Here is a 23,551-nt window from a genome sequence, read left to right as displayed (position 1 = left end):
CACATCATGTAAGGATTAAAAAAAAATTTATACGACGTGTGAACTCAACATGAAATTAGAGGATTAGGATTGAGGGATTTGACCTGTTTAATTAAATGAGTTGGATTATGATTAACCTATATAATCTTATATTTATTTTTCGACACGACTCGAACCCGATATGCAAACACGAATTACTACATTTACATTGAATGTCCTGCTCGAGCCACATGCAGTGGCATCAGTAAAGTTTCAATTTGGGCCAAGCCGAGCAGATCAAGTACAACCCGGGTGTCCATTTTTCTTCTTTCACTTTTGATGTCCATTGCTTGGGCCAAAACTGGGATCCCAGCCACAAATCATAAATCAGCCCATCTGGAAAGCCCATCGTTCGCATTAGAACTATGATCTCTATAAGTTGGACAATAGAAATTTTAGGAGGAGGATTTTCCTCTTATTTTCTGACCTATAACTGGTGATACCATTTAGGCAATTCAATAATATTTATTCAATAGATATATAATTGAGTGAAAATTATAAGTTCCATACTTATGCTCCATTTCTTTGATCATAATTTTTATTTTATTTTTTTTTGTATTTTTTTTTTGTATTTTTCAGTGTTTCGTGCAACTAAAAATGATGGTAAACGAAAATTATTTTCAATTTGACCGAAAAATTCTCTTTAATTTTTGGAACTGTAAATCATTTTTTGAATTTAAATTTCTCATTCTTGCATACACGTTTGTGGAAATTCGCCACTATCGGCCATTAGAGTTTGTTAGTAGTCAGAATATGTCGCCAAAGGTCCCCCAATTTCTGGATCCGATTGCCGGAATCTCCTTGCCGGTCATTTTTCGCCATGATTAATTTTTTCGTACGAGTCAAATACCGAAAAATATTTTTCGAAAAAATATAAATAATGATTTAGTTGAAAATATTTTACATCAAAACAAACGAACATTAGTTGGAAAATAATTTTTTTTTTTTTTTGCTCATATATGCAAATATTATTCAGTGTAAATATATAAGTAAAGATATAAATCACTACTTTACTAGTCTGTTTAAAAGTTATGCGAATCATCCATTTCTGTATACTAGTCAGTGAATCAAGCCAAGGATAAGGAGTCCTATCTATATAGCACTTTTTTTTCCCGATATGTGCCGTACGTTTGGAAAAGCAAAAGCCGAGGACATATCGTCTTTCTCCCCTTTCGAGTGTGATATTCCTTGCTCTTTTAATTAAATTAACTCTAGTCGTACATGACATGGCAACAATGGAGGTGGCCGGCCGGCATTCGACCGTTAGCTTATTGCCTTATTCTTAAAGTTTTTTGATTTAAGAATTCCAACTTCTATGCAATTTATAAATTGCTGCTAAATTTATGGCCAAAATTATGCTCCAAATTATATAAATACGTGTCTTCTGGGGTTCCTGCATGCATGGAAGGAGGCCCTTTCCTTTAATTAATTAATTAATTTATTATTATTATTATTTACTTTTGTCTTTTGTTTCTGTTTATTGATTTATATTCTTCTGAGGTTCTGCATGCAACCATTTTTATTCTTCTCCCTTTCTTCGATCTGCATGGAAGCCCGGCCTTAGCTTCCTTTTGAATTTTTAATAATTACTTTTTCTCATTTCTTTGACCAATTAAACTAGCTAGAATATATAAAACCCTTGTATTTGTAGGGAGAATATATTTGATCATAACGCCTAAGAAGAATGTTGGAGAAAACAGCTGAAATTTCGGACAAATTTGGAGTTAAAAATATTAATTAGCTTTTGTTTGATCTGCATCTTCAACGCATTTTGAACAAAAAATAAAGATCGATCACTGCTAAGATTCCTTGTTTATATGGTATTAAAAGCCACAAACATGACATGTGGAGAGAATAAACATATTTTCAAAAGATATGATTAAAAATAATAATAGTAACACAATAAAGAATTTTTTTTAAATAATCTTACTAACATGAAATAATTTAGGAAGGATAAACAATAATTTAGTGCCAAGATTTTAATTACTCTTTTCTCAAAAAAAAAAAAAAAAAAAAAAAGATTTTAATTACTCTAATTAACATGCTTTGTTAAGCTCCCAATTAACTTTAAAAGCTAATGCATGTCCTCTAATTCTTTCCTTATGTTTATCTTCTTTAATTAGGGTTTCATTGTCTAAACTAAAATATAAATATTATGTACAAATTAAGTTGAAAGATGTAAAATACAATATTTCAGATTCTTGTAGAAGCTGATCACTTACCCTCCATAGTCCACGTGCAAGTTAGCGGTAGATCTAGCGCTAGATCTAATCACAATTCAAAGTCAAGACTAGCTAGACAGGTAATTTTTTAGTTTAATATATTAGAGAAGATTAATTAATTTACCATTAGTTTGACACCAAAGCTACAATTAATGCTTTATGGGACACTAAAAAATATTTTTAATGACATTCTAGTATTCTCAAATACCATATTATTGTGATCTTTGAATTTAATTAGTGCATGAAAGGTCAATTTGTGCTTGACTCTCCCATGGAGCACTGCAAATCGCAGTTTCATTGTGCCAATTGTCGATATGTAGTGGCTGATTTGGAAGCTTCCTTGTGCCTTATCCCATTAATTGATTTCTAGCCAAGCCACCTCGATCGTATTTAGCTGAATATCTTACACATATTGTTAGGGAAGTATTTATCCCCTATAATCGGAGGGGTCAGACCAACCCTTTTGGGCTGATCCCCGGACTCCGGTTGGGGTGGACTCTAGGTCTTAGATTTGGGGCCTTGGCCGGACATCTCAGTCTTCATTTATTGGCACAGTTAACTCAAGTCAGATATATGCATATTAAATATATGCCTAGAACACCGCGCCTGACAGGGAACATAAGAAATGACTAGATATTTATCATGACGAGGTTTTCTTTAGACAAAAAGAAGAAAAAAGGGAATATGCACAGGTACGTGATATAAAAGGGAGTATCTGAACTATTTGACAGCAGAATCTATTATCCTCTCAAGCTCTCTCTCTTTCCTTTTTATACAAACACTTGACTGACTTGGTCATCGGAGGAGGCTTCGCCGGCCAACCCCTGGTGGATCTTTACTATTTTGCAGGCCAAGACACGAATGAAGTGACGTCTCTGATGATGTCATGTCACCGGACAAAAATTTGCATCAACACATATAATTATAAAAGTATCAGGAGAAACTAATTAATTCTTGATATAGCTAGCCTATATTAATTACCAGGAAAATGAAAAAGAAAACAAAAGGACAGCACGAATTTGGTTCTTAATTAATTCCCTAATTAATTAAGTAAGTAAATATATATATATATATATATATATATATATATATTTTTTTTTTTTTGAAGAAAAGTAAGTAAATATATTCTAAGCATGCATATATGCACCCCGGCCACTAATTAAAATTATTTGACAAACAGGCATCATGGATGGGTGACTTTCACTTACTATTGATTAAGCTTTCTAAAGCAATATTATCAGTATTCGCAATATGTTGCCATTATAATTATCTCAAATCATAATGCTCTCTATCCCCTCCCTCCCATTACCCCCCATTCAATTTGAGTGCCTCACACATCATTTGCCCATTTCATTCCAATAAGATTTCCTTCTTTATTTTATTTTATTTTTTTTACACTTTTCCCCCTTATTTTGTGGTTGACAAGTATATATAATTCAAATATATTATAAATAATAACAACCCTCCCTTTTTCTAATTCAACTGCACATGGCCACCACAATACCTCTTGGTCTTCCAAGTATCAATTCGAGGAGCCTGTTGTCCACCATAGACTTAATTCATGAAACAGTACTAATAAGACAGGTTTAGGTCAAATTCAAGAAAGAAATATTAATACTTGTTTGTGTTTATGTCATTTATATGTCATTTATAAGTCATCGAGATTAGCAATGCGCTTCTCTCTTTTTCTTGGAATATTCTAGGGTGTAAATTCGGCGAGGAACCCGTAACCGAGAAATCAAGTTGGTACTCGGAGCCAGTTGTTGATTATTATATTCTTAAAAACTCAATTATAACCGAGTAACCGACTCTAAGCACATATATATATATATATATATATATTAAAAAATATAAAAAATAGGAATTTATCCCTGTTACCCTCCCCTTTGGACTCCATCCTCAAGTTTTGGTGGGATACAAAAATAATAAAAACTAAAACTATATGCCTCAAGCGTGGGAGTCTATCTGCGCTCTAAAGGACGTAGGTGGTATTGGTCTCCGCTGAATGTATGTTAATAACATCGGTCGCCTCATATTTCGCCTCCTCATTGAAGATAATTCACGTAGCATCTCCTAAATAGTAACAGTTCTTGCCTCTTCAACAGAATTTTGCAATATTCTATCATTCTATGATCGAAGACCATGATTTATCTCTCGTTTGTCTTTTGGAAAAGTGAAGAAAATGTGAAAATTCCTATTTTGTGCTTTGGACCGGATAACCGGGTACTAACCGGGCGGTTAACCGGCTACCCGGTTCCGGAGCTGGTTAGTTTTTTTTAATAACTGGGGATCCCGGAGCCAGTTCCTGGTTTTGGCCAATAACCAGAAATCAACTCCGAGTTTACACTCCTAGAATATTCTAGGATTTTAAGCAATCCTTTGCCCAAAGAAGAGGGACATTTGAAATCATAGATATAATCAATGAGTCTCATGCTTGGACAGTGAATTCTTGTCCTGACATAGGCTCCCCCACATCTCCTACCAAATTTTAAATGAGTAATGTTGCTCTTTGCACCAAATTTTCAAACCAGTTTCACACTAGCTGATATAACGTGTTTTAAATGACCGATTAAGAAACTTACTAAAAAAAAAAAAGGTGTTAACCACCTAAAATATATCACATTACCTTATATGAAATTGGTGTGAAAATCTAATATAAAGAATAGCATTACACATTTCAAAAGCAAAGGAAAATGGCCGGGAAGATCCCCGATTGCAAGGGATTTTGGTCCCTTTTTCTTTCTCTTATGCTCCGTTTGTTTCGACGTAAAATAGTTTCCGTCGTAAAATGGTTTCAGGGAAGTCATTTTTCAGGAAACCATTTTCCGTCGAAAGCATTTTTCGGTGTTTGGTGCGTACGGAAAATCGCAAATATTTTTTTATATTTTTATTCAATTATATTAACTTATAAAAATCAATTTTTATTCACAACATAAAAATATTAATGTAAAATAATATAAAAATCATCGATAACGAGATTCGGTCACTGACAGACAAGATTCTGACTATTTTTATCTGATTCCGGCTAATATAGCCTGAATTCGAGATAAAGGCCGGAATCCGGACAGTTTCGTCGGAATCTGTGATAGTTGGATTCCAACGAAAGTGGCCGAATTCCGGCACAAAAGGTAGGATTCCGGCCATCTGGCCGGAGAGGCCGGGCCGTCCGGCCAGCCGGCCGTTCTGGCCAGAGCCGGTCGGGAACCGGCCTCTCTGGCCAGGGCCGGCCAGATCCCGTCAGATGGCCCGAATCCGGCTGACCGGATTCCGGTGAAGGTGGCCGGATTCCGTCGCCAAATTCCGGCGACATTAACCGGATGTTGGATTCCGATACCGACAATATTTCGATGGTGGTCGGCTGCTTGAACGTAAAGGTCGACTGTGCCGTTTAAAATAGATCGACTGCGTCTGGCTTCTTCGGAAGAAAAGCGTAAATCATTTTCCGAAATTTATTAAGCATTTTTGGTCAAACAGAAATCATTTTTCGGTTGACTATTATTTTCGCCCCTACCAAACACCGAAAAATGTCGAAATCATTTTACACCGAAACAAACGGAGCATTAGTCTTGAAAATGCTACAAAATCCGATCCCAAATCACAAGCCAACAAGCAAGGGCTTTCATGATAAATGGTCACCCAATATCCTAGGAATATATATAGGACGACCTTGATGCATGATTAATTTATTAGGGGGTTGATGATTTTGTGGTTGCGTGAAGACCATGCCACCACTTGATGCCATGAGTAATACAACCAACAGGATGAGTTATTTTAATCGCTCAGAAATAAAAAAGATTAGGAAATGTTATTAGTTATTACTAGTAATTAGGAATAAAACTATTATTCTTATTTATTTGTTTGATTGTAGTATTGGAACTGAACCCAAAATCAGTACATTTATCTTTTAGTATTTATATATGTACTTTCATATATAAATTGTAATTATGCTTTCAATATTATCTGAACATCATTTATTTGATTTATCTAAATTAAATATAGCATTTTTTTTCTTTCTAAGCAACAAATGACGGGGAGGGAGGACTAGAGGCCGGAGCTCAACACGTATACTTTACCATCAGGGAAAAATGTAAAATTCATCTTTGTGATTGACCTAATTTACAAATCATTCCATGTGGTATTAAAGTAAATTCAGAGATCTTTGGAGTATACCAAAAAAACAATGTAGTCTCTGTAGTCAAATTCGGTTAAAACATTTGATAGATTATATTAGGTGCCACGCACTAATAATTGGACGACACGTGTTACTCTTAATAAAAACAATATAAATATTTAAAACTAATTTTTTTTAAAAAAGAAAAAAATGAAAAGAGTGTTCTGTGAGCCACCCCCAACCCATGGGGATGGTTGCGCAACCACCAGAGTTGGCCATGAGTGGTACGTGACCACCCCCACGGGTTGGAGTAGCTTGTAAGCCACCCCTAGATTAAGTTAACCGGCTACCGGCCCTTTCATTTTTTTTTTTTTAGTTTTATATATTTACATTTTTTATTAAGAGTGACACGTGTCGTTTAATTATTAATGTTAATGTCACAAATATTTTAACGGAATTTGACTCCAGTGATTAAAAGTAATTTAATTATTAGTCAAACCACAAAGATTGATTTTACATTTTTGCCTTATCATATTAGCACATTTCCTATTGGGGCACAGTTAGGAGGGGCCTAGACTAGCCTACATTGTGGGGATCCGCAAACACTCCCTTTAGACAAGCCAAACTATTGGCTGATCCCGACACCACCAAAGGCATAGTAGTAAGAAGCACGAGAGAAAGGATTAATGGGCATAAGTCTTGTCTCCTTAGCAGGGTGCCACGGATGCTTGAATCCATGTCCTCCCAAATATAACTTTTATGCTCATGAATGGAGTTTAGCCATGAAGTTATGTTCAAATATTTTAACAAAAAAAAAAAAAAAAAAAAAAGAAAGCCTGAAATTAAAAAGGAAATATAGCCGTTATTTTTATTTTTTTGTTTTTATTTTTCTTTCCTTTTTTTTTTTTATTTGTTTTTTTTATATCTGTGTAAGGAAATATAGCCGTTCTCTTATATCTATGACCATGTAAAGCAAGATCAGTAGACAATAATATTATTTTCTTATTTATTTTTTATACAAGATATCCCACAGTCGTATAGCCAGACGTGTTCTGGTCCAATACTGATTCACACACAGTGGTAACGTAGCACGAGTACAAAAACTTATGCCAGGATATTACTTAGTTGTATATATGCATTTATTTCAGTATTTACATCCGAAGTGATTCAACCGATGAAATTAAATTGGCCATCAATGTTGTTAAAAAAAAAAAAAAAATGGCCATCAATGATTTACCAAATTGAGCAATTGCACGAATCCTCGTACTTAATTGATTTTTCTTCTTTTGTTTTGTTTTTTGGGATTTCACTTGTTTTATGTTGAACAAAAGTATAAAATTATTTGGGAAAAGATCGGCCAAAAAAGGAAAAACCCTAAACAACCTACGCAAACCCGTTGATTTGGGTGGCCTCATCTGCAAAATAAAATAACACCAAGGATTAGAATATAAAGTTGCCAATTACGCATAAAAAACACAAAAATAAAATAAGAGCAAGGAATGGCTGAAAAAGGGGAAAAATACAGATTACAGAGTGAGATTCCGGGGTGTGTGGGCCACGGGCTGTGCACGTGGACACTTGTTCAGAATATGACAAAAATGTGAACGTTAGGGTTTGTTGCTTAGAAAATAAGAAAAGAAAAGAAAAGAGAATGTGAACGTTTGAATTCCGTAAACAAAGGGAGCACCAGGCGCCGAAACTTGTGCAATGCACTGGGGTCTGGTGAGCGGTGACTATTGGCTGTCACCCATCTTTACCTGTGACCGGCAGCAGCCGGTAAATAAACATTTAATTTACAGATGAAATTACATGTAACACCCAACCAATTTTATTTTATTTTATTTTTTCTCTTTAAAATATTTTCCAGTGGTAAGGAGTCAAAGAGGTAGGTTGAAGCCTGTGTCATTCCTTAGGTGTGATTAACATCATTTGGGGGTCATAATTTTGGTATGAGCATTATTTTGTTCACGAGGCAAGGCAAAATCATGACTAATAATTGTCTACTTATATTTATTATTTAGGCAAAATCATTACTAATAATCAACTCAGCATGAATGTGATGAAAAGGTATAATATGGCTAAGAAATACATTTTTTGGCCAAAATTATTGATTAAACAAAACTAAGGGCACTTATATTTTCTATACATTTAATTTATTTATTTTTTAAGTTTGTAACGATCATCAAAGTGAATATTGTAGGATGTAAAATTATTTATTAATTTGAATGAGATTAAGGGTCCGTTTGACATTACAATTTCGTTGATAAAAAGTGCAATTTTAAATTAAATTGTACAAAAAAAAAAAAAAAGATAATTTGAAATTGCGTTTTCAAAAAATTACGATTTAAAAACGTAAAAAAATCCGTTTTTCAAATCTCAGGCAAATAGATACTTTTTTTGAAAATGCATATTTTTAAAAACTAAACTGTAATTTTAAAGGTCAAACTACAATTTTAACAAATAATTAACTGCGTTTTTGAGATCATGTTTTCAAATTATACTTTTTAAAATCGCATACTCAAATAGATCTTAAATCCTTTTGGGTATTTGTAAAATATAAACAAGACTTTAAGGACGGAACCAGACGGACTTTAGTTTTGAATATATATATTCTACCTAAAGTTTATGTTTGACTCTTACAAAATTAAATTTGATTTCTCATCGATGCTTTAGCCCATTCCAATCGGAACTCCAACCCTGCAAGATTGGAAAAGATTAGAAGAAATTAATAATAATAAAAAACTTAATTTTTTTATCCACCAGGAGATAATCTAACATATATAGACATATAAATCTTAATATTAAAAGGTGCCCTTTTTTTTAAAAAAAAAAAATAAATAAAAAATAAAATTAAGCTATTGTTGTGCAAGGGGATGGTTAAAATTAAAATAAACTCATAATTCTATCACTCAATAGTAATAATAAAAAATAATCCCTTCAAAAAAAAAAAATAATAAAAATAATAATAAATAATAAAAATAATTAGGCTCGAGTTGGTTCGGGAAAAAATCCGATTGCGAAAAAGTTGTTCATTGAAATCAGCGTATCTTTACTAAAACAAATAAAAGAATAAAGTGGGTGGGGTTAGGAAAATCAAATAGTAAGAGCCGGTTAGATTCAACTGGCTTAGCGAGTAACCGGTAATGGGGCGTGGACTTGAGCAAAATTTCCAAAAACAGAGAATTATAATTTACATTAATGGCGACCCTCTGAGACCTTGACCCGCTAGTATCTTTCTTTCTTATAAGAGCCTACTTTTTACTCTCAATAAGAAGTCTCAGAAATATATTACAGCCTCTTCCTCTTTCTCGCTCTCTCTCTGTTCCTCTCACTGATTATGTAAACCACCACCAAATCTTTGCTTAGCTCACTTCCATAAACTCTCAAGTACGTTAATGGCTCTGTTTTCTCTGTTTTCTTTGGTCCTCATTGCTCTGCTTCCAAGCCTCTGTTTTGCTGCTGACCCCTATGCCTTTTATGACCTTCGTGTCTCTTATATCACTGCCTCCCCTCTCGGCGTTCCTCAACAGGTTCACTTCTTAACTCTCTCTCACTCTCTTTATTTATAGGTCTTTGGTTTCATGTGGGTATGATTTGGTTTCTCTGAAGACTGTCAAGAAGGGATATGCATGAAAGTATATATTTTTTCAGAACCATTGTTTGAGTTCCATTGATAAATGATTTTTCTATATGGATTTTGCGTATTTTTCATGTATTTCCGTGTAATCTGTGCGGTTTAAGTGTCATTGAAGTGGTTTAATCTGTGCGGTCCAAATATGTCATATATTTTGTTCTTCCCTGTAATTAGCATTCTATATTTTGTATGTGGTTGCACCTGATAGTTGGAAATTGATTATTATTGAAATAGATTAAGGTACAAAGATGTTGGAGTATGTTTCGGATTTCTTATGGATTTTATGTTTTTTCTCCTATGTTTCCTTTTCTGGTCTGTTCATTTTATTTTTCGGTTGATTATTTTTATTTAGTTGAATCAGATACTAGGCTTTGAGTAGAGGTGACGCAGTCTAAATATCACTATAGATGTTAGAATATAGGGCTTTTGCTTCGTCTTTTTTTTTCACCCTCTTTCTTCAGTTATCTGTTATGAGTCTTTTGTTTGTTGCTGAATTAGATATGGGTTTTGGGTACAGTTAATGTAAATTAGGACCTAACATTTCATTCTAGATTATCATAGTAATTGTTTTAACTATTATTACTGTTATTATCTAATTTGTATAATTACATAATTCATTATCCAAGAAACGTGCTTGTGAGAGTCTGGTCTTCTGTATGTGTGTGTATGTTTCTGCGTGTCTTGTTTAGATATATAATTATCATTCAAGAAAGGTGCTTTTCAAGCTCCTTTTTGTTGAATGCCATTACATTACATGTTTTTGCTCCCATTTTCTTTTGAAGTTTTCTTTCAATGGTTTACGATTCAATTTTTATTGAATCAAAAAGAGTAGTGTTGATCAGAATCTGAGTAACTTTACCTATTTTAATAATTATCATTTGCAGGTTATAGCAATTAATGAGAAGTTTCCGGGCCCTGTAATCAATTCTACTACTAATTACAATGTTGTTGTCAATGTATGGAATGATTTGGATGAAGATCTCCTAATAACCTGGTTGGTTTCAGCACAGTAGCATTTTTTTTTTTTTTAAATTGTGAATTTTGACGTGGAGAGTTCTTTGACAAACTTGGTATTAATGGTTGCTAGGCCTGGAATTCAAATGCGGCGTAATTCATGGCAGGATGGTCTTCTTGGCACAAATTGTCCAATTCACCCGAAAAGGAATTGGACTTATCAGTTTCAAGTCAAGGATCAAATTGGAAGCTTTTTCTACTTCCCCTCTCTCAATTTCCAGAGAGCATCCGGTGGCTTTGGTCCTTTCATTATTAATAATCGGGATATAATCGCCATTCCTTTTGCAGAGCCAGATGGGGATATCATCATTATGATTGGTGACTGGTATACCCGGAATCATGTGGTTAGTATTTGTTGTCAGTTTGATCTTTGCTTATGAACATTGCAGTGGGATTATAGGATTTAACTTTACTACTGCCTCATTTTTTTTTTTTTTTTTTTTTGAATTTTAGGTACTGCGGTCGGCCCTTGATGCTGGAAACGACCTTGGAATGCCTGATGGAGTTCTCATCAATGGGAAGGGACCTTACCGATATAACACCACGCTTGTACCTGATGGCATCCAGTATGAATCCATTCAAGTCGATCCAGGTAATCTTTTCCCAGCATTTATCAGGAAAATGTGTTGAACCATTCTCTTTATTTTTCTTTGTTTTGTTTTTACCATCTGGAAGAACTTGTTTCCACAGCTTATTGATATCTTCTGGCTCTTGGGTGTAATATGTCATATCTGTTATCAGCTATGTGCCTAAGTTTCTCTCTTATACTTGATATTTTAGGTTTGGTGATTTTGTTGGAATTCAAAGTTCCATGTTAATCCATCAACTTCTTGACCTGCTCATTTTATTTTATTCTTTTTTAAAAAAAATTATGTCCCACTAAATCTTAATCATTAAGTTTCATTTGGTTCCCAATGGCCCATAAAAAGCTCAATCCTGTACCACTTATAACATCACTGGTATCAGACTGAGAATGAAGAAGTCTGTACACATAGAAGTGGATGTAGGGATTGGCCATACTACATCATCCTTTTTTAGTTTTTATTTTTTAAATTTTATGATGTTGTTTTCTTTATTGTTTCTTTAATTCATGGTGAGTGGTTTCAACTGTTTGAAATATTATTTACCATAGCATTATGTTTTGCAGGAAAAACATATCGAGTTCGTGTGCACAATGTCGGAATTTCAACTTGTTTGAACTTTAGAATTCAAAACCATTTTCTGAATCTAGCAGAAACAGAAGGATTTTATACAGTACAACAAAATTTTACAGACTTAGATATTCATGTTGGGCAATCTTACTCATTTTTGGTCACAATGGATCAGAATGCAAGTTCTGATTACTACATTGTCGCAAGTGCTAGGTTTGTGAATGAATCACTTTGGCAGAGAGTGACTGGAGTTGCCGTTTTACACTATTCCAACTCTAAAGGACCAGCAACTGGTCCTCTGCCTGACCCACCAAATGACTTTTATGACAAATCAAGGCCAATAAACCAGGCATTAAGCATCAGGTTTGTTTTCATAACGTCATGTTTATTTTGGAGTTTGATATTTAGGATAGCTTGGTTTCTCATCACATCACTGACTGTAATCAAGCCTAAAATTACAAAATCCTTTGACCAACTAACTTCCCAATGGCACAGTTAGATTATATTCATGTCTAAAAATTACAAAAACAGCTTTGACTACGCCCCTTTGCAGATGGAGTTAGGTGCAATTCATGCTTTTTAAGTTTCATTTTGATTTAAGTCTCCATTCTATATTGCTTAGGCAAAATGTATCTGCAAGTGGAGCTCGCCCTAATCCACAAGGGTCTTTTCACTACGGTTCGATTAATGTGACGGAAACATACGTGATAAAGACTGTGCCGCCAGTATTGATCAATGGGACACTTCGAGCTACACTCAATGGGATCTCATTTGTCAAACCTGCTACACCAATCAGGCTTGCTGACCAGTATAAAGTGAAGGGAGAATATAAGCTTGATTTCCCTGATAAGCCACTTAACCGAACCCCCCGGCTGGACAGATCAGTTATTAATGCTACATATAAGGGATTCATAGAAGTCATATTTCAAAACAATGACACCGTGGTGCAGAGTTTTCATATGGAGGGCTATTCATTTTTTATGGTTGCGTAAGAATCTTTCCCTTGTTTATAGTGTCTCATTTACCTTAAAGGTTTAGCATTTAAGAAACTGATTACCTGAATGCAGGATGGACTTTGGTGAGTGGACAGAAGAAAGCAGAAATAGATATAATAAGTGGGATGCAATTGCTCGCAGCACTACGCAGGTTGGTTTTTTCACATAACATACATTTCTTTTTTATTAATCCTCTAAACCTCATTTGTTACCCTGTATTTTAGAAGGATCTGGTGGATTTATGACCAAAAAAGAAAAAAGAAGAAGAAGAAGAGAGGATATGGTGAACTTTTGGGCCCAATTTTTTGCTTGAATGTCTAGATCTAGCCTATTTAGAATCTTTAACAAAAAATTTTGGGCAAGTAATTCTTAATGCAGCTATGTGAATAAATTTCTTCCAACCGTTCAAGTCATATTTCTTAAACTATGACACTCAAGATCTTATGACTCAGAAAATTGCTTCATTTGGCTGGTGTTCTTATATTGCTAATGAAGTTGCTGTGCTGCTGTCTGAATCTTTTAGGGGGTAATCTTAAAAAGCCTAACTGTATGTCTTGTATTAAACTTCTCAGAAAATTGCTTCATTTGGCTGGTGTTCTTATATTGCTAATGAAGTTGCTGTGCTGCTGTTCTGAATCTTTTAGGGGGTAATCTTAAAAAGCCTAACTGTATGTCTTGTATTAAACTTCTCAGTTTTTCCTGTTGTGTAGGTTTTCCCTGGGGCATGGACAGCGGTCCTCGCCTCTCTTGACAATGCTGGAGCATGGAACATTAGAACAGAAAATCTTGATAGATGGTATCTAGGCCAAGAAACCTATATGAGAATAGTCAATCCTGAGGAAAATGGTGAAACTGAGATGGTTGCACCTGGGAATGTCTTATATTGTGGTGCACTCCAGAACTTATCGAAGTATGTCTAAAATCTTTTTGTAGAATTCTCTCTCTCTCTCTCTCTCTCACACACACACACACACACACACACACATTCACTCAATTGATGAAACTTTTCTTATTCTACTTTTGTTTGCACCTTCAGGGAGGCGAACAACTCTGCAGCATCAGTCTTAAGGGGAAACTCAAAGCTGTATTTCACTCTGCTGGTGGAAGTCTTTGCTCTGATTTACACTTTTAGCTGAGCTTTGCTACTGATTTGTGAGAAACATTTAGTTTTAGGTTTGGATACCGAGTTTTGTTGGTACAATACTGTGGTCTAAATGACATCTGTTTTCATTTTTTTTTTTTTACATGTTGGGCCTTCACCCATTTCTTGTAATTTATGTCACTGGGTATCCATCATTCCTTATGCGCCTTAAAGTTACAGTAATTGTGATTAATTCATTCTTAATACCATTTGACTTTTACATACTCAATTTTGATATATACTTTGTAAAATGATTGTGCTCCATGTGCTCTGTCTATCTATTTGATCTTGTTCAGAAGAGGTCCAGTGGATATAGAGTATATATAAACATACCACACAAATGAAATCATTCTATGGAACAGTTTCTGTCATCATTTTGGCAATAATTCTGTTCAATGTGGGTGGTCTGTGCTCTGTGCCTTCAAATGCCAGGGAGAAAAAAGATGAAATGAGTAAGATTCAAGTTGCTCACATGCCCTCCAGTACAATTGTTTTGATGCCAAAAATATAGTGGGTTGCATACAAGGGACATTTTACTAGCTAGGGATTAATTTATGAGAAGTGCTACTCTACACATATGCTTTCAAGTATTCACTTCCTGATGCGGCAGTAGAAATCACTGTTAGATGAAATTACAAATGAAAGTACATGTAGCATCGAATGGTAATTTCATTGTTACATCAAAATGTGAACACTTGAAAGTATGTGTATCATTTCTCTTAATTTATATCGTGGTAGTAGAATTTGAACTATGTCACGCCTAAAAAATTCTCATTTTCTCTTCCTTTCTCTCAAGTAAAAAGAAAAAAAATGGATAATTGAATGTGGAGTGCATTTGAAAAGAAATTAATCAAAAAAATAAAGTAGTATATTAAGTAAAATGTTTTTAAATAAAAAAGGGATGGAAATGCTCTAACCCTTCTAGGAATTGAAGAGACCTCTTGGTGTAATAGTTTTATGAGTTTAATATTCATAAATTTCCGTTTGTTCATGGTATAATTGCTATTAATTGTCCTTCACAATCCTGTATAATAACTCTAAAGCTTGTCAGTAGAGATTGTGGCATATCAGTCACTTTAAAAGCCCCTCTAGCTGTATTTTAATAGTATCTAGTTTAAGAAGGCAAATATACTCGAATTTATTATCTTTCTCTGAACTATCAATTCCTATATTCTGAATAAAATATCTTAATTATTATTACTATTTTTTTTTGTTGTTGAGAAAATCCAATTTAATAAGGTAATTTTTGGACACTTTTAGGGCTGAGCAAAAAACGTTTGAATCGATCCTATACGGGTCTGAACAAGAAAAAAAAAAAAAAACCATGGCCCATTAATTGGATTAGGATTCCCTACCATTTAAAAAAAAAATTGTACAAAAATTCACATAATTTCAAAGAAATTGTAGGCCGGGATTCTTTTCCCATCTTCCAAATTTTGGTTGTGCCAGCTATATATATATATATATATATATATATATATATATACCATTTTAACAATTTGAAGCTTATCCGACCGAGGAGATCGAGTAGTGAAGTTTGGGCATCGCATGGAAATTTGACAGCCAAAGTACACAAAATTTGATGTTAGAAATCCTATACTTATTTAGAAGCAATATATTCAACCAAATAAAAGTTATTTCCATTATGATATGGTTCCCAAAATGATAAAAATATCCTTAAATCATAATTATAATAATTAAAAAAAAAATTCAGATAAAAGGACCCATGCCTAGGCCGTGGATCACGCCAAACCCACGGCATGGGTCATGACGCATGAGTGATGTCGTCTATCATGCAATCCTTCAAATGAAAAGTTTTTTCTTCTGTTTTTTTTTTTTAACAAGTAACTTCTTGTAAGAAAAAAGAAGGTAAAACAATTGAGAAATATATGATGCAAGGTGGAAATAAAAAGAGTTGTGGAGTTGCACAGAATAGCACTTTAGCCTTATGCTGTCCTTTCCTATTAGGACTAAGTTATATATATATACGAAGTTATGCAGTGAATATCATCGATCACCATTATCATTTTTTCTTCTATTTTCATATATATATAATCACGTCCAGTAGTTGAAGAATTAATGTTATAGCACATTCAAAACTAGTACGTATTTAAACATGTTTTAGTCAGGTATGAAAATATAAAGAGAGTTGTGCAATTAATTGGATAGTAATACAAACACTCTCTCTCTCTCTCACGTACATTGCGCCGGCGGCAATGAAAGACCACACAATGAGGAGGAAAAAAGAGAGAGATGGGAGATCTTCTCTCACTAAAAATAGAGAGAGAAAAAATATTTGGCAGCCAACATATATAACAAAGGGCAAATCAAGATCGATGTTAATGGCAAAAAAAGTTGTAAAAGTAATTTGAAGTAGGGGGTGGGTATGATCCATCAAACATAATCCCAAGTCTATCGATCCCAAACTCTTAAGATCGATAACTATGGTATTACCTTAAGAGGCCGGAAAGAATGATACGCATTTGGGAGGTAAGAAAAATATAGATCGATAATAGAGTCACGTGAACTAGTCTCAGGAGGTGCATCGATGCTATATATCTTTCTTCACACTCACAAAACAATTAATATATGCTTTGTTTATTAAAACTTTTGCTTAATTTCTACCTCTCTTTCTTTTTTTTTTTTTTTCTCAAAACAAAAACATTAACTAACAGCTAAATTAAAACACAAAAACAATTTCACTTTTATGCTACATCATTTCACAGATCTTTTAATCCAACCGCAAAAAACGCCACCTAAAATGCATTACCAAACATATCTAATAAACATAATTATTAATTAAATCACTCCCAAATGCTTTTCATGTCATGCTTATGACTATCCTTTACTTTGCAGGTCTCTCTCTCTCTCTCTCACGACAAATGAATAATGCTACTCTAGGCGTACGAAAGTCATGGTATATGTGAGACTTATATAGAATGAGAGAAAACATGCATATCCTTTTAGACTAATTAAGTCGGCTAGGGTTTTCACAATCTGCTGCAATCTTGTTCCAACAAGATTAATTTGGTTCAAACAAGGTCTAGGGTTTTGCAATTTGGAACATGCAGTGTTTGAGCCACTCTCTGACCGAAACATTCTATGATTCTCCCGTTCGAATAGACTTCAAATGAAGTTGTGAAAGAAGCTCTTTGGAAATCCTTTTGATCCACCATTTCGTCGAGACGTGGCCAGGACAGCAACAGATGGAGTCATTTTGGAGCTCGGGACACATTCTTGTTCGAACCAGAATAGTTTTGTTTGAATGAGAACTTCAGCTTCTCAGCTCCAAATTTTCATTTTTCGATCTATTGACAACCGGACATTTTGATCTTGTGAACATTGGAATTGAAAACTTTTCATGAAATACAAAATTGTAGCCCTTTGAATCATATTTTCACCTCTATAAGTTTTCCTACATCTGATTTTAAAATCATAAGATATGGTCCTTTTACTTTGAATAGGTCTATGCTGGACTACATATATAAACCTGAATTCTTATGTTTTGGATCAGCTTAACTATATATCTAAAACTTACAATAAAAAGTGTTTTGACACTGAATTTACCAACACTAAAAACCTAATTATAGTTAGTAGCTAGTTTAATTCACATTTTTAAATGTGGACCAAATAGCAGAAAATATTTTCAACATGACAGCCAAACATTGAAAAAAACAGTAGGTTTCGAAAAATATTTTCAACTAAACATGCATTTTACTCTAGACAAACGGAGCCCAAGAACCCCTCCCGCTAGATGTGCATATCATCTTTTACTGCCAACTTTATGCATATTATATATTCTGGATATGACAATTGCTTGCCTTCTACACCTACTCAAGAATATAATACGTACACACCTGAATTTGCAAAACTTTGCAGCAAAGCAATATTTACGTAATCATTGATATAATGATATTATTTTCTTGTCATGATACCCTCTCTCTCTCTCTCTCTCTCTCTCTCTCTCTCTCTCTCTCTCTCTCTCTCTCTCTCCCCCCTTGCTTTGGTTAGACTTTCTCCAAACCATGACGAAACTAAAATGTGGTGCTTCAGAAGTTGAAAAACAAAAACAAACAAATTATAGTGTTACATATATCAAATATATAGCTCATTAATTTACTCCTTAATTAAGAATGTGCGCCATAAACAAAAGTGTGGGCTTATTCAACTTTTCAATTGATTTTCATATTGGCAAATAGATGGTTTACAGGATCGAGCATTATATGTTCTCAATTCTCTTGGAAATATATCTATCAAAATAGAGCAGAAAATATAGAACCACGTACAAAAACGAAAGATGGAAAAAATGAGAGAATCTGTTGAACTTGAAGAAGAATCATAACTACAACTTAATAAACGAAAAACATTATGTTATTTATACCAAATTAAAACTAATTCATTAAGTTGAAACACAAACATAGCAGTGGTCGACCACCTGGCCGGCCGACTCCATAAACAGCGCATGGCTGTAAGTTCTTAGGCAACGTACGTATATATATAATAAATCCCCTTTGAACATAACAAGAAATATGATTTTGTCACTAACTATTTAGCAGTAGTATTAACTTAATACTAGGAGATCGAAGAGCCAGAATCCCACCAACAGTTTATTATGTACAGGATTTTGGATCGATCACTACTTCCCTATAACGTTGAATAAGTTTAAGCAGGGTGTCACTTCCAAAACTCAATTTGACAATTACTAGAGCTTGACATGGAGGCATTTTCCGGCACCATTTCTTGCTTTTCCAAGTGCCTGACGAGAAGATTCGTGTTCCCTGATGCGCGAAACATGTTGGCGGCATCATCATGGCTGAGTTGAGAAGCAACAAACTTGTCTAGCACTCGCCAATCTGTCACATGATCCACCCCATGAAGGCTTTGTTCGTGTGCCTGTTGAATTTGTTCTTCTTGCAAGGTGGTGGCGTGGTTTATGGCTACACCAAATGAGCTCACAGTGGCAGCTGATTGGAGCAGTTTTGGGCTCTCTAAAAGTGGGAGCTGGAGGAAGTGTTCGTGGTGGGGAAGGTGGTACGGCAAATCTAGCTCTTTCTTGCAATGATAAGGGAGCTGGTACACCAGATTATTCTGGGAGCTGTGCTTAGGTGAGTCCTGCAAGTCCGGCATAAATGAGAGTTGGTCGTCGTACCAACATGGCGATTCGTGCTCGCTCACTTTACGCATTGTCGTTATCTTCTTCTTGAATACCCGACACACAACCCAACCTTCTTCCTGCATCATCAATTGAAGCACAGATCGACTTTCATTTCAAAAGTAACATTATAATCTATATCTAACATGCATCTCTATGAATGCACCAATGTCCCCATATATATTAGATTCACAATTTAATACGACCCAAGAAATCGATCGACTGACATTCATCGAAGGAAAAAGAGAAAATTTCACTTACTACTCATGATCTTTTAACACTTTTGTAATCATACCCTTTAATTTTAAAAAGTGTCAATTTAGTGTATTCATGTTTTAATTTTTATTTTTCTATTTCACCGTTTTGTCAGAATTTTTCATTAAATCTCGTTAAAATCAAGATATGTATGCATAAATACCGGGTAGTTTTTACATGTAATGCAAAGAAAACATTTTCTAAGTAGGTACACATAAGCTAGCAAGCATTTGAAGTTTATGACAATTAGGAAATTGAAATGATTTTGTAGTACTTGCCTGTGCAGTCCCATTTTCATCAGTTTCAAGCCGGTATTCATGCATAATCCAGTCTGACTTTTGTCCATTTGGGGCTCGGCCTTTGTAAAAGACTAAGGTCTTCCTCATTCCAACCAAGTCATGCTTAGAGTATATAGCCTTATCTCTTCCTGTCGCTTTCCAAAAACCTGCTGCCGTGGCTCTATTTGTGCGGGTTCCTGTTGGATACTTCTTATCTTTATGGCTAAAAAAGTACCAGTCACTTTGCTCTTCTGTTCCTATCCTGCATATCTCTTTTGAAATTGTGTAAAATGTAAAAATTAATTACAGTTACAGGCTTTATTTTATTGTCTAGTCTCTTGACATAAGTTTGAAATTGAAAACTTTTTACGAATTAGTACAATATACCTTGAAGATCCCATGGCTCAATTTTGTAGAGGTCAACATCTTTAATGACATCTAGGTCAATCCTTCGTGATGTCACCTTTTTTCTAAGGTAATAATCAACAAGTTCTTCATCTGTTGGATGAAACCGAAAACCAGGGGGTACATGAGAAAAAACATTCATATTCCCCCGCTTAGGTCTTGACTTCTGCAATACATAGAAGCATACTCATAAGCATGTTAATTACTTTCATTCTAGATTTAATTATATATATATAGGTATTATTTTGCTCTTACTGCAGTGCTTATTTGCCAGAAAGAAAAACAAAAAGAAATAGAGTATTACAATTGCAAAAACATGGATATTTAAATCAGGCTTGATATATATGCCTGTACAATAGCATTAGAAGAAGAAGAAGTAGACTTTAGAACCCTGCTAACTTTACTGTGGAATAAAGTAAATGTCTAATTAAAGTCTCAAAAGGATGCTAAAAGTTTTTATCATCATAGTATGTAGTATCAAATGCAAAAGTTTCTTCTAAAGAATTAGATAATTATTCTGCATGGACTAGTTCTTGCCTCCAACCTTAATTCTCATCATTCTTTGAAAGGAGACAGAGAACTTTGATATATCCTAATTTGTTCTACATGTGAAATAAAAAAGATTTCGGAAAATACACTTTTAGTTTCCCGAACTACTACCACATTTGTACTGATTACAAAAAAATGTATATTTATATATATAGACGACGTCTGATAAAACAAAGTGAATATATTCTTACAGCAAAATTTAAACAGATAAAACAAAACCGTTTAATTACATTTGTTAGTCATCAATACTAGTTGGAATTTCCATCAAGGGTCATGACAAAATTAGCATTAGTTACATATCACTTCCGATGGCTACATCTAAGAAATATACAAAGAGCAATCTTAAGCTACCCAAATTCGACCAGCATATGAATGAGCAAAAAAAAAAACGAGCTTTTGAACCTTTGGCATGAATCACCCGTAGCTTATAACATTATCTTTACAGCTACATTAATATCACTGAAAAGATAATTTTTTTGGTGGAAAACATAATACGTGAAATTTCTTACCATAATATAGGCGTGTGTAAGTGTAACGCATTTTTTGATTAATTAATTTTGCGTGATATGTCGGGGGATACTCATTAAACATGATTATCAGACATGAGATATTTCTAGAGTTAGAAAGAAAACATAGATTGTCTCCAATTATGAGTGTTACTCATTGTGATTCCCACGAGACAAGATATCTCCAAGGTTTTAAATGGTTAACGTCTAATCATGGAGTACTGTAATGAAGAAAAAGAAAATGGGGAACAAAGAGATCGAAGGCAAAAGAAGTGTGTGATGGAAGGATAGAATACTTTCGATATTTTTCATTTTTCTAAATTCATTAGGCAGATGGTATATCCAAATCAGAAGCATAATATGCCCATTTTTAACATTAGTTGTAGAAGAGAATTCTCCTTGAGATTTTAGATCTGCAAATTAAGCCTCCGTTCCCTACTTGATGTCCAACCTCATCAACATTCAAGTCTCAGGAACAAAGATCCAGTGTAGCAAACTATACCATAAAATGAAGAACATCAAAAAGAAGAAGTATCACAGAGAGAGAGAGAGAGAGAGAGAGAGAGAGAGAGAGAGAGAGAGAGCTCACAGATGAAGAAAGAACTGTCTCTAGCTGTTGTAACCCACAGATCTGGGCCTCTGGGGTGGCAGAGTGGGTGAGTCAAATCTTCCACCAACCAGCAAACCCTTTTTCTCCAAAAATGGATTGATATTATGGTCTGGGTATTTTCTCAACTTCAACTACCAACTATAGAGGAAAAGCTCCTCTATATATGTTATATGAGACAAGAAACAAAGACAACAAAATACAAAAAAAAATCTTGTACTTTAGGTGTATCCTCGGGAATTGAAGCCAAACTGTTTTTCTACCCTCACAAAAAACTATTCTGAGGCTGTCTGACTTGTCGAGGACCGAATCCCGAGGGGCTTCAGAAAAAGGAAAAGCGGATCGAGCACCAGAAGAATAGAAAACAAGTAGGGTTAAATAAGAAGCGGAAACCCTAATGCTAAAAGAGAAATTGAGTAAAAAGTTATCGTAGTAGCTTGTTTTCTATATCATAAGCTCTCATTATCTCTCGTTGTCGGATTAAGCTGGATTGGTGGGTAAGCTTTAGGGCGGGAAAAAAGGTGGCGCAAAATTTGCTTAAGGGAGAGAAGGAACGCCCTCTCTACTGCCACCTCTACCCGCAACTGATAGAGACCCAATTACAGAGAATATGCTTCTCGATCTTTCAAAGTTTTCTGTGCAGATATATGAGAGAGAGAGAGAGACCTGAAGCAAACGGTGAAGTCAGAGGAAGTAACGGCACAGACCAATCAACAATTCTGAAAAGCCTCCAGAAAGACCCCAAAAGGAGAGAATAAAATAGGAGGATATTGGTGGTGACGTAATGGAACAGCCACCAGCCAAAAAGTCACCCACAAACCCCATCTCTCTCTCTCTCTCTCTCTCTCAAAATGAGGCATGGTGGCCCCTATTAGTGCCAACTCCGCTCTCAGTCCCTACCATTTCCATCATCTCCTTCAAGTCTAGCTTAACCCCTAATGGAATTGGGATTATATGATGACTATGATGATGTTGTTGTTGTTGGGGTGACCCTTCATCTGATGGATGTAATTCGCGCAATCCAATATTCTTGCTCTAACATCACCGCTCATGAAATTTGCCAGTCGCTCCCTTTGTCCTTTCTGGATAAATATGCGTAAACAGGCCGGGTGTCTAACAGTCTTAATGTTCTAGTAATTTTGGCAAAGATCCCATCAGACGTTGTGTGCCTAAATAAGTCTCTTGCTGTAGTGATTCCTCAGCACAAATAGTCGTAGGGAGTGCAAAAGTGATCCCTAATACTAGCTACTTTATATATATATATATATATAATTCCACAGTTATTTCGTATGTTTCTCTAATCTTAATTACGTCTTCCTTTTTCCATCTCAAGAATTGTATGTACGAGTGAAGATAGACACCCCCTTCCCCTTACAATCTTTTACTGGAAATGGTTGGAAATGGTTTTTATTAGGGCCGGTAATTTTTGACACAACTTACGAAATTAACACGAACCCAATATAAAATTAGTTAGTTGGAGTTTAGTGTAATGAGTAATGCTAAATGTAAGACT

At 34.7% G+C, this 23,551-nt stretch overlaps 2 protein-coding genes across 2 annotated transcripts; one reads left to right on the top strand and one right to left on the bottom strand.

Annotated features, from left to right (window-relative positions):
• The first annotated feature begins 9,584 nt into the window (after positions 1–9,584).
• On the top strand, positions 9,585–14,508 carry LOC133861909 (monocopper oxidase-like protein SKS1). Its single transcript, XM_062297732.1, has 9 exons — positions 9,585–9,881; positions 10,870–10,979; positions 11,073–11,343; positions 11,453–11,591; positions 12,147–12,513; positions 12,773–13,138; positions 13,218–13,296; positions 13,856–14,055; positions 14,182–14,508. The coding sequence occupies exons 1-9, from the start codon at positions 9,747–9,749 to the stop codon at positions 14,279–14,281; spliced, it is 1,767 nt and encodes a 588-aa protein (XP_062153716.1). The 5' UTR covers positions 9,585–9,746; the 3' UTR covers positions 14,282–14,508.
• A 4,144-nt stretch (positions 14,509–18,652) lies between these two features.
• Positions 18,653–22,724, bottom strand: LOC133860871 (NAC domain-containing protein 7-like). Its single transcript, XM_062296505.1, has 4 exons — positions 22,021–22,724; positions 20,359–20,542; positions 19,968–20,243; positions 18,653–19,514 (listed from the first exon to the last, which is right to left on the bottom strand). The coding sequence occupies exons 2-4, from the start codon at positions 20,516–20,518 to the stop codon at positions 18,961–18,963; spliced, it is 990 nt and encodes a 329-aa protein (XP_062152489.1). The 5' UTR covers positions 20,519–20,542; positions 22,021–22,724; the 3' UTR covers positions 18,653–18,960.
• Between the last annotated feature and the right edge of the window lie 827 nt (positions 22,725–23,551).

Source organism: Alnus glutinosa, chromosome 2 (genome assembly GCF_958979055.1).
Source record: "Alnus glutinosa chromosome 2, dhAlnGlut1.1, whole genome shotgun sequence".
In the NCBI taxonomy this organism is placed as follows: Eukaryota; Viridiplantae; Streptophyta; class Magnoliopsida; order Fagales; family Betulaceae; genus Alnus; species Alnus glutinosa.
Note: the sequence above shows the minus strand (reverse complement) of the source record. Positions and strands in the feature narration are given on the sequence as shown.